This window comes from Cetorhinus maximus, chromosome 14 (assembly GCF_964194155.1).
Source record: "Cetorhinus maximus chromosome 14, sCetMax3.hap1.1, whole genome shotgun sequence".
Taxonomy (NCBI): domain Eukaryota; kingdom Metazoa; phylum Chordata; class Chondrichthyes; order Lamniformes; family Cetorhinidae; genus Cetorhinus; species Cetorhinus maximus.
The window spans coordinates 96353206-96365748 of NC_135892.1; the positions used below are offsets into that span (position 1 = coordinate 96353206).

Sequence of the window (12543 nt, forward strand, 5' to 3'; positions counted from 1 at the left end):
AGTACCTCCTGGAGAGTTAACCAAGAAGCGGCATTGTTGCCATGTACGGTCTTGGTCATTCCACCCTCTTAACTTGAAAAGGTAATGTAAAAGCAGGCAATGTTGCAGGAAAAAAGTAAATGTGAAAAACTTATACAGGCGCAAACAACCACATATGTACATATACACGCGCACACACGCACAAATGGAAGTCATATCAATGAATGATAAAAAGCAGTCATTAATTTTGTGAGAATGGTTTTCAGCACTGTAACAGTGAATTCATTTATCCCCGAACATCATCCTTACATTTGTGAAAGTGTTTTATTTAAACATGTTCAGCTTCTAACCCCTATTTGATACGTACATTATCTGTGAACACCACTCCTAACTTCCAGATCTGGTACTTGACGTCAATGGAGTTAAGCCTGTATAAAACAAATCAATTGATTTCACTAATGGTGCCCAATAAAGGATGCTGATCACAAACATTTCATAGAAATTCTTTTGCCAGGAACAGAGATTAAATGTTAGAGAAGAATGGAACATTTATTCACCTAAGAATTAAATGCACTGTCATAAATTAATGTGTGAATATGCTCGATTCTTGATTACCAGTCAATAAATCTGGAATGATTGTGTTCACCTTTCAGTCTGGACCACATCTCCTATCCTACTGACAAGGTCCAGTAAAACAACATGAAGTGGCATTTACATCATACATTAACATAGTAAGAATGTTCTAATTCTTCAGAGAAGTGTAATCAGACATTGGAGAGATGGCAGGAAAAGTCACTTGGTCAAAGAAATAGCTTTTAAGGAGTGACTTAATGGAAGAGAAAAAGGAAACGAGGCAGAGTTTAGGGAGGGAACTGCAGAGCTTAGACCTAGGCATTTGAAGGCACAGTCACTGATTGTAGAGGAATGAAAGTGGAGGATGTGCAAGAGGCTAGAACTGGACGAGTGCAGAGATCTCAGAGGACTATAGTGCTGGAGAAAATTACAGAGATAGGAAGGGCTGAGGCCAGGGAGAGATTTGTAAAGGAGGAGGAGAATTTTAAATTTGAGGCGTTGTCGAATGGGTTATATCCCACTTTAATGCTGTCCCTGGATTCCTGATGATTTCCTACAGGGACAAACCTGCCCTGCTATTGTAGGAAGTACATGCCAGACAGAACCATGAAAGTAAAAGCAGGTTAGGGCGTTCCCAGTCTCTCACCTCTGATTCTGTTTGTATTGCTTGGTGGCCACCCAGGCACCAGAGCATACAGAAAAGCTAATGATGAATATCGAGATCCAATCACCAGTGCTAAACTCTCTCACAGAGTGGGCCTGTAGTGGAGCTCAGGCCATTTAAATTGCTTAAGACAGGAAGTTAGGGAAATACCAGGGCTGAGTGGGTGTAGCATACTGCAAATGCAAAACTCCAGTTTAAGACCTAGGCCCAGAAATATCAGCCCAACTATGCATTCCATAGTTAAATATAGAACATTTTGTCCCAATATGAATACTAATCTGGAATATCATTGAATCCAGTCTCCTAAGAGCCGCAAATCCCAGCGCATCATTGATCCACGAACAAAGTGATGATCACAACATACATAGTTTTCCGTGGGCCATGAATACAACAGGACTAATTTCCCTGGGCACTCAGCTGTCACTAGTGTTTCTATCACACTATTTGTTCTTTATGGAATTCTGTAACACTATCAGGAACACATTTACTGACAATTTTTCACAGCACACGGCACAAAATGAACGCAAGGTTGGACATCAGATAAATTACAGCTGATCATAATACTTCATTTAAATTATTGTGCCAACTCAGTTTGCACAGGAATCTATATTGTTGTTGACAGTCTCGTCTGTCTGGTTTAATCTACATGGTTTTTACATGGTGTCACCTGTTAAGACTGGTTAATTTTCAGAAACTATTGTTCAGTTAATACAACAAAACAGAGCTTTCAAACCAAAGGAAATGTTAGTGAGAATTATGGAAAAAGATCATGAAAATTACACACACATTAAAGCCAGAAATGACTGCTTGCTATATAAATATGTGAATGCTTAATATTATTTGAAAGGAGGCATTATTATTGCATTGTCAAAACAGACAAAATCTGTGCAGCAAACACTAAACTAATACTGCAACATTAAACTCTAGGCTATAATGCCAATTTTCTTTTTCAGAATGAAACTTATCAAATTAGGCTACATATTTAAAGGACAATAAATGAACCTCATTGCTGACTTCATAGGGCAGATTATCCTATCTTTGATCCTTAATAACAAAACTCTTAACCTAGCTGCTAGTCCACAATTTTTAAGTAACAGACTAGTTACTGGAAGATTAGTTATTCTCTGATACCTTTATTTAAGAAGTCTCACTGTCAATGTGTAATCAGCTATGGTAATCACTCATAAATTAGGGCATTCCTATGCTGCCATCAATTGTTGGTCAAAGCCACATAAGATCAGCTATGATCTTACTGAATGGTGCAGCAGGCTTGAGGGGCCAAATGGCCTGCTCCTGCTCCTAATTTTTAAGTTGGATCACATGTTGGAGAGAAACCAGGTGCTGAATTATACTGACTGATGCTTAAAAGCCCACCCTGCAGCAATAACACGCTGCCAGCGGCCTTAAGCAGGTGAGGGTCAGGTTTCAGCCCCTCAGTGGGAGTAAGTCCTGCCCTCGAGAGCGGTCAGCCAATATGATCGGCCGGCAGCTCTAGCAGTCCCAGGCCTCAGAAGTGGGAGCCTGAGAGACTGCAGACAGGCCCACGAAGAAGAGCAACGGCATCCAGAGTGAGGTAAATCCTGGGTTATTGGGGCGGGAAGGGATCAAAACGTCCTAGGGAGTGGGGTGGGGGAGGGTGTGGTGAAAGGGTGAGTTTTGGAAGCCGGGAGTAGGAGCAAAGGCAGGGGGTGGGGGGGTAAAAACTTGGGGTGCGATGATCCCGATGGACACAGGGCACCCACCCCCCAACAAAGGACGTACCTTCCTTCCCACCTTTTAACCAGTTGGGTTAAAAAAAAAACGGCCTAACCACACCTGCCTGCCAGCCCAGGGCAATCATATTATGGCACGGGTGGCGTAATATACGGGTCTTCTGGCCTGTTTACAAGCTCAATTGCCTATTAATTATCTCATTAAAAATGGCGGGCAGGCTCCCGCTCCCCACATTACCGTTTCATGGGGAACAATTCAGGGGCGGGCAGGAAGGTGGTGCACTTCCCAACAGACATATTTTACATGCTCTGCCACCGAAAACATGGCCGGCGGGTGGGGCCATAAAATCCAACCCCAGTTCTTACGTGTCAGAGTGGAGTGTTTCCCCTCCCTCAATTCAATTATAAGAGTTAAATCACTATATGCGATCTCCATGTTTTGTTCTGCAATTATGTGATTAACCACTCAGTCAGCTAAATAGAGTGGTGAGGACAGTGTGCATTCCATCTTAACCATTCCAATTTCTGACAGGAAGCCAATTGTAGCTTTTGTTACTATTGTTAATATAGACATCTTTACGGGTGACTGCCAAATGAGTCGAGGCTAGCTCAGCTTGTGAGATCAAGTCAAAGTTGTGAAACTGAATGCAAGAAACTGGACAATTTATATGTTGAAATCGGAAAACAGCAAGTGAGGGGAACACTCAGTAGAGCGCAGACATCCGCCACACTGTGTTAACTCAACGTTTTTACAATTACGCAGCTCCTCCTTGAGGCTTTTCCCTGCCTGGTTGATGCCCTGTAAGTACAAAGCTGAAAAAAGAAATCTTTTACTAAGAGCTCCCAACTCACTGAGGAGGCTTCAGGCCAATCCACGTCCAACAACCTGCTCTGAAAACTCTGCTCACATTTTGATAGCTGTGGCAAATTCCACTACAGTAGCTGAAACAATCCACAACATTCTAAATAATTATCAACATTCTAAATAAAACCCACAACATTCTAAAAGAAAAAGTAAATTCACCCTATCTCCCAATGTTACTGGACCCTTTAAAAAAAATCCAGAATCTGGGTCTTCACCAACAACTAATCAGTTCTCTTTGTGTGATATACTACCTGTGTACCAAGTTTTGTTGAAATCTGTCCATTAGTTTTTGACATATAGGCCCAGATTTTCACCATGACGGAGAGCCTCTCCATTGTGGTGAAAATGGTGGAAATGCCCGAAAACCATAAATCCTGCCCCATGAAAAGAGCGCTTCTCATTTTTGTGGGAGTGGGGGAGGTTCACAGTTCGTGCATGTGTGGTTCACGGAGGCAGTTGGCCATGTAAATCATCAGCTGCCTCCATTCAAGTCAGATCTTGGTAGCCCAGGAGTGTGAAACCAGAAGTATGCAAAGTAAACCTGGTAAGAGAAGATCTGAATTTTGTGCATTCCTTTGGGTAAACAAGCTGTTTGGAGAGATAAGGTGCCTCTTTGGTACGGTCCCGGGACACCTTTGGGGGAGGTCAGGTTGCCTTTGGTGGAGGTCAGGTGCCCTTTGGAATTGTTACAAGAAGGCATATATGTGCGGAGAATCTGCATCAATTCATTAACTGTCAAGCTCATTGGAACTGCCAACAGACCTGTTAAAATCAACTGTCAAGAGGACCTGTCAAAAGTAGGCTACGGTGTAATGCTGGAAAATGGGGTTAGAATAGTTAGGTACTTGTTTGACCGGTGTAGACTCAATGGGCCAAATGGCCTTTTTCTCTGCTGTAGACCTCTATGACTCTAAGTATCAAGAGGAACCTGTCAAATGGAGCAGTCAAACTGTCAATGTATTTAAAAGTCCTGTCTTTTTAAGTCTTTGAAAAAAATGCCTGGAGTGTTAAAAAAATCATTGCTTGCTATTTCACTCTGTCTGTTCAAATAAGCCTGAGGGCTTCAATTACTGGATTAGTGCTGTATGACTGGGGTGCCTGCCATTTCAGTTTTATTGATAGCTAAAAGTAGTTATAAACTCTTTGATGTTGGACTATGAATTCCAATGCTTGTTGTTATAAGGGATTGTGCACTTGAATGAAATGCTTGATGTTATAAAGCTTTATCTAGTTGAAGGAATGTAAACGTAATAAATGGGTTTTTATGAATAAGACTGTTTATTTCGATATGGTGAATTCTGCCAGAGACTCAGAACTTTATATTATCTCTGCATGGGTCCTGAGGTTTGCCCATGGTGGATACTGGGTGAGTTGGCATGGTAGAGGTAAGGGCAAAGGGTGGTGGGCATAGGTTGGCATGGGATGGCACTAAGTTGGCATAGGGGGCTCTAAAGAGCCAGGGGTGGGTACAGGTCATAAATTGGCATTGGGGCTGTAAAGGGCCATGGGCTTGGTACAGGGAAATGGCATGTATGGGGCGGATACAGAGCGTGAGGCGGCATGGGTTGGCATGGATGAAGCATGGGGGATATGTGTAGGGGGGGTGGGGGCTGGAGGGATGTTTCATGTTTTATTCTTTTCTAAATATTTTGGACACAGTGACAGAACCCCAAGGTACGGCTTCCGCCCAGCCTATCTTCCTCACTAGGGTTGCCTGCGCCAACTTATAATGTAGCCTCCCCACCCCCCCCCCCCACCCCCCACCCACCCCCCGACCCCCGACCGAAAATCCGGTGTCCGGGAAGCCATTTTCAAAAGTCAGGTTTGCAACGCCGGGAATTTTCCTGACTCGCAGACGAAAATCCAGGTCCTGTTGTTCATGGGTGAAAACATTACCTCCGCCTAAGTTCAGCGGCTGGCTCACTAGTGTTCTTCAAGGAAGGAGAAACTGTGGCTGCAGCTGGTCTCACACTATATGGTTGACTTTTAATGGACTTTTAACCTGAAATGGTTTAGCAGGTCACTCAGTTGCGAGACAGTAGTTATTGAAGAAGAGAGCCGCCACCACTGCCCTTTCAGGACATTGTGAGGTCTGGCCAGCAATGCCCACATCCTGGGCCCAAATTGTGGAGAAAATACCCAAGACATGCGAGTGTCAAAAATATTTATAAAGTAACACAAATCACTATTTACAGCAGAGCATAATCCTGTGTTCCTCAAAGACAAAATGCCTGATGATTCATGTATCTGTACATCTATACTTTTTGGAGTTAATTTTACGGTCATTAAGCAACGATGTTTTAGTTGTTTTGTTTGGAAAGGAAATCACTGCAATGAACATTTACAATTTGTTTCCAATGAAATCTGCATAAATTAATAGATTTGCAGTAATTGCACAAACAAAGTGAATCTATTTTCCATACTGTTTATATTATGTCTAGCTGTCAGCCACATTAGTAAGCATTTGTCTTATTGCGTTCAATGGCGTCAAGCTCACTGGAACAAAGCAATCTCTTCATCATCGCTGCAAAAAGCCCCAGAGGACTGGAAGTACTTAATTTCATAGGAATTATAACTCAAAAGCCCCACACATTCTTCAATTTCATGAGATATAATAAGGAAAATGGAAAGTCACTTTTACTATTGGTAGATTTTCAAATGGTATAATTTGCATGACGCAGTCATCTTTACTGGAAAGATAACAGAGGCCTATCACCCTGTTATATGGTGTCAAAGGGATGGCGGCCAAAGGCCCACCATGGGGGAAGGAGCCTTGATTCATGCAGCCAGCACATCTGCCCAAAGCCGATAGGAGGCTAATTAAAATAAGGATCCTTCGACATCTACAGGAGCCAAAAATCATTTTTGACCGATTCAGTGCTGCCGCCAGTACTTGCTAAAATCAACTTCCTAAAATTGGCTCCACGGATTAACCTGAACGAAGGAACGAAGGAATGGGGAGAAGCATGGAGGCGACGATAAACAACAATGACAACTACTTGCATTAATATAGCACCTTTAACATCATGAAGCATCCCAATACTCATTGCAGGAGTGTTAGCAACAAATTCGACATCAAGCCACATATTAAGATAAAGGTCCCCATTGATATGGGAAGTTGGAATGGAACATTTTTACCTGCGAGGGAAGGTCTTGCTGGTTTCACCAGCAGAAACACATTGGGCTGAATTGTCTCACATTTGAACTAAGTGCGGTAGCGGGTGGGAAAAAGGACGTTTGATCCACCAGCCACAATGGTGGCTTTTTTTGCTGAAATCATGTTTGACCAACTTATTGGAGCTCTTTGAGGAAGTAACATATGCTGTGGATACAGGGGAACTGGTGGATGTACTGTACTTAGATTTCCAGAAAGCATTGGATAAAGTGCCACATCAAAGGTTATTGCGGAAAATAAAATCTCATGGTGTAGGGGGTAACAGATTGATATCGATAGAGGTTTGGTTGGCTAACAGGAAGCAGAGAGTGGGCAGAAATGGGTCTTTTCAGATTGGCAATATGTAACAAGTGGTGTGTCACAGGGATCAGTGCTGGGACCTCAACTGTTTACAATTCATATAAATTACTTGGATGAATGGATGGTTGCCAAATTTGCTGATGACACAAAGATAGGTAGGAGAGTAAGTTGTGAAGAGGATGTAAGGAGGCTACAAAAAGATATAGATAGGTTAAATAAGTGGGAAAAGATCTGACAAATGGAGTATAATGTGGGAAAATGTGAAATTGTCCATTTTGGCAGGAAGAATAAAAGAGAAGCATACTATCTAAATGGTGAGAGATTGCAGAGCTCTGAAATGCAGAGAAATCTGGGTGTCTTAGTACATGAATTAAAAAAGGCTAGTATGCAAACACAGCAAGAAATTAGGAAAGCTAAAACAAAAACAAAAATACCTGGAAAAACTCAGCAGGACTGGCAGCAACTGCGGAGAAGAACATAGTTAACGTTTCGAGTCCGTATGACTCTTCAAAAGAACTAAGTAAAAATAGAAGAGAAGTGAAATATAAGCTGGTTTAAGGGGTGGGGTGGGACAAGAATAGCTGGATAGAGGGCCAGTCATAGGTGGAGATAACCAAAAGATGTCACAGACAAAAGGCCAAAGAGGTGTTGAAATTATCTAAAGTGCTAAGCAGGACGAGCAAGGTACAGATAGCCCTAGTGGGGGTGGGGTGGGAGGAAGGGATCGAAATAGGCTAAAAGGTAGAGATAAAACAACGGATGGAAATACACTTAAAAATAATGGAAGTAGGTGGGAAAAGAAAAATCTATATAAATTATTGGAAAAAACAAAAAGGAGGGGGAAAATCAGAAAGGGGGTGGGGATGGAGGAGAGAGTTCATGATCTAAAATTGTTGAACTCAATATTCAGTCCGGAAGGCTGTAAAGTGCCTAGTCGGAAGATGAGGTGCTGTTCCTCCAGTTTGCGTTGAGCTTCACTGGAACAATGCAGCAAGCCAAGGACAGACATGTGGGCATGAGAGCAGGGTGGAGTGTTGAAATGGCAAGCGACAGGGAGGTCTGGGTAATGCTTGCGGACAGACTGAAGGTGTTCTGCAAAGCGGTCACCCAGTCTGCGTTTGGTCTCCCCAATGTAGGGGAAACTGCATTGGGAGCAACGAATGCAGTAGACTAAATTGAGGGAAGTGCAAGTGAAATGCTGCTTCACTTGAAAGGAGTGTTTGGGCCCTTGGACGGTGAAGAGAGGGGAAATAAAGGGGCAGGTGTTGCACCTTCTGCGGTTGCATGGGAAGGTGCTGTGGGAGGGGGTTGAGGTGTAGGGGGTGATGGAGGAGTGGACCAGGGTGTCCCGGAGGGAATGATCCCTGCGGAATGCTGCTGGGAGGGTGAAGGAAAAATGTGTTTGGTGGTGGCATCATGCTGGAGTTGGCGGAAATGGCGGAGGATGATCCTTTGAATGCGGAGGCTGGTGGGGTGATAATTGAGGATAAGGGGGACCCTATCGTGTTTCTGGGAGGGAGGAGAAGTCGTGAGGGCGGATGCGCGGGAGATGGGCCAGACACGGTTGAGGGCCCTGTCAACCACCGTGGGTGGAAAACCTCGGTTAAGGAAGAAGGAGGACATGTCAGAGGAACTGTTTTTGAAAGTGGCATTATCAAAACAGATGCGACAGAGGCGAAAGAACTGAGAGAATGGGATGGAGTCCTTACAGGAAGCGGGGTGTGAGGAGCTGTAGTCGAGGTAGCTGTGGGAGTCGGTAGGCTTGTAATGGATATTGGTGGACAGTCTATCACCAGAAATTGAGACAGAGAGGTCAAGGAAGGGAAGTGTCAGAGATGGACCATGTGAAAATGATGGAGGGGTGGAAATTGGAAGCAAAATTAATAAATTTTTTCAGGTCCAGACGAGAGCATGAAGCAGCACCGAAGTAATCATCGATGTACCGGAGAAAGAGTTGTGGGAGGGGGCCGGAGTAGGACTGGAACAAGGAATGTTCCACATACCAAATAAAGAGACAGGCATAACTGGGGACCATGCGGGTACCCATAGCCACACCTTTTATTTGGAGGAAGTGAGAGGAGTTAAAGAAGAAATTGTTCAGTGTGAGAACAAGTTCAGCCAGACGGAGGAGAGTAGTGGTGGATGGGGATTATTCGGGCCTCTGTTTGAGGAAGAAGCGGAGAGCCATCAGACCATCCCGATGTGGGATGGAGGTGTAGTGGGATTGGACGTCCATGGTGAAGAGGAGGCGGTTGTGGCCAGGGAACTGGGAATTGTTGATGTGACATAAGGTGTCAGAGGAATCACGGATGCAGGTGGGAAGGGACTGGACAAGGGGAAAAAGAATGGAGTCAAGATAGCAAGAAATGAGTTCCGTGGGGCAGGAACAGGCTGACACAATCGGTCTGTCAGGACAGTCCTGTTTGTGGATTTTGGGTAGGAGGCAGAAGTGGGCCATCCGAGGTTGGGAGACTATCAGATTGGAAGCTGTGGAAGGAAGATCTCCAGAGGAGATGAGGTCAGTAACAGTCCTGGAAACAATGGCTTGATGTTCAGTGGTGGGGTCATGGTCCAGGGAGAGGTAGGAGGAAGTGTCTGCGAGTTGACGCTCAGCCTCTGCAAGGTAGAGGTCAGTGCGCCAGACAGTGCGCCTTCCTTGACCTATTTGTCTCAATTTCTGGTGATAGACTGTCCACCAATATCCATTACAAGCCTACTGACTCCCACAGCTACCTCGTCTACAGCGCCTCACACCCCGCTTCCTGTAAGGACTCCATCCCATTCTCTCAGTTCCTTCGCCTCTGTCGCATCTGTTCTGATAATGCCACTTTCAAAAACAGTTCCTCTGACATGTCCTCCTTCTTCCTTAACCTAGGTTTTCCACCCACGGTGGTTGACAGGGCCCTCAACCGTGTCCGGCCCATATCCCGCGCATCCGCCCTCACACCTTCTTCTCCCTCCCAGAAACATGATAGGGTCCCCCTTATCCTCACTTATCACCCCACCAGCCTCCGCATTCAAAGGATCATCCTCCGCCATTTCCGCCAACTCCAGCATGATGCCACCACCAAACACATCTTCCCTTCACCCCCCCTGGCGGCATTCCGTAGGGATCGTTCCCTCCGGGACACCCTGGTCCACTCCTCCATCACCCCCTACACCTCAATCCCCTCCCACAGCACCTTCCCATGCAACCGCAGAAGGTGCAACACCTGCCCCTTTACTTCCCCTCTCTTCACCATCCAAGGGCCCAGACACTCCTTTCAAGTGAAGCAGCATTTCACTTGCACTTCCCTCAATTTGACCTACTGCATTCGTTGCTCCCACTGCTGTTTCCCCTGCATTGGGGAGACCAAACGCAGACTGGGTGATCGCTTTGCAGAACACCTTCGGTCTGTCCGCAAGCATTACCCAGACCTCCCTGTCGCTTGCCATTTCAACACTCCACCCTGCTCTCATGCCCACGTCCGTCCTTGGCTTGCTGCATTGTTCCAATGAAGCTCAACGCAAACTGGAGGAACAGCACCTCATCTTCCGACTAGGCACTTTACAGCCTTCCGGACTGAATATTGAGTTCAACAATTTTAGATCATGAACTCTCTCCTCCAACCCCACCCCCTTTCCAATTTTCCCCCTCCTTTTTGTTTTTTCCAATAATTTATATAGATTTTTCTTTTCCCACCTACTTCCATTATTTTTAAGTGTATTTCCATCCGTTGTTTTATCTCTACCTTTTAGCCTATTTCGATCCCTTCCCCCCACCCCACCCCCACTAGAGCTATCTGTACCTTGCTCGTCCGGCTTTCTACCCTTAATTTGCACATTCCTTTAGATAATATCACCACCTTCAACACCTCTTTGGCCTTTTGTCTGTGACATCTTTTGGTTATCTCCACCTATCACTGGCCCTCTATCCAGCTCTTCTTGTGTCCACCCCGCCCCCCACCCCCCTTAAACCAGCTTATATTTCACCTCTCTTCTATTTTTACTTAGTTCTGTTGAAGGGTCATTCGGACTCAAAACGTTAACTGTGCTCCTCTCCGCAGATGCTGCCAGACCTGCTGAGTTTCTCCAGGTATTTTTGTTTTTGTTTTGGATTTCCAGAATCCGCAGTTTTTTACTTTTAAATTAGGAAAGCTAACAGAATGATATCATTTATTGCGAGGGGAATTGAATACAAAAGTAGGAAGGTTATGCTTCAGTTATACAGGGCACTGGTGACATCTGGAGTACTGTGTACAGTATTAGTTACCTTATTTAAGGAAAGATGTAAATGCATTGGAAGCAGTTCAGAGAAGGTTTACCAGGCTAATACCTGGTATGGGTGGGTTGTCTTATGTGGAAAGGTTGGATAGACTAGGCTTGTATCTGCTGGAGTTTAGAAGAGTAAGGGGCGACTTGATTGAAACATATAAGATCCTGAGGGATCTTGACAGGGTAGGTGTGGAGAGGATATTTCCTCTTGTGGGAGAATCTAGAACCAGGGGTCACTGTTTAAAACAAAGATGAGGTGAAACTCTTTCTCTCAGGGGGCCGTGAGTCTTTGGAACTCTTTCCCTGAAAAGGTGGTGGAAGCAGAGTCTTTGAATATTTTTAAGGCAGAGGTGGATAGATTCTTGGTAAGCAAAGGTGATAGGTTATCGGGGGTAGAGGGGATACAGATTTGAGATTACTATCAGATCAGCCATCATCTTGTTAAATGGCAGAACAGGCTCGAGTGGCTGAATGGCCTACACCTGCTCTTTGTTTGTATATTCATGTGTCCCATTCCTGGCACGTCCCACCTTAATAATAATATATTTTCAGGAAATACGCTGGGTCACTGGCAGGGTGGCCTCTGATTCACCTGCCGGGCCATCACCTCAAGCCTTCAGTAATATGGGCACCATATTTAAATGCTGCCCCTGCACAGAGCTACCACTCTTCAAGGGGTAGAACGTTGTTGGGAACTGATGGCTGCCAAAATTAGGAAACATGCTGCCCCCAAATTTAGCAACACCTCCCTCGAGCACTTGCTAGACATAGTAGAGTCCTTGACTCCTGGTCTGGGCGAAGACCAACAAGCAAGGTCACCAACCCAGCATGGGAGGCAGTGGCAGCGGTGGTCAGCACCAATACCCTGCAAAAGAGGACTGCTATCCAGTGCCAAGAGAGGATGATGGTCTCCTCCGTTCCACCAGGAAAGTCACTCTTCTTGTCACTCTCAATTCACACGCTCACAAGCCCATCACACATCCCCGCAGATCTCAATCACTGCCAGTTCAAGGGACATCAC

The 12543-nt window shown here is 44.9% G+C and overlaps 1 protein-coding gene across 1 annotated transcript in view; it reads right to left on the bottom strand.

Moving 5' to 3' along the window:
• ryr2a (ryanodine receptor 2a (cardiac)) overlaps positions 1 to 12543 on the bottom strand; it is a 794383-nt gene that overhangs the window by 23208 nt on the left and 758632 nt on the right. The window contains exon 96 of the mRNA XM_078557297.1: positions 347 to 407. Within this exon, the coding sequence (XP_078413423.1) occupies positions 347 to 407 (61 nt within the window). The remainder of the gene's footprint in view (positions 1 to 346; positions 408 to 12543) is intronic.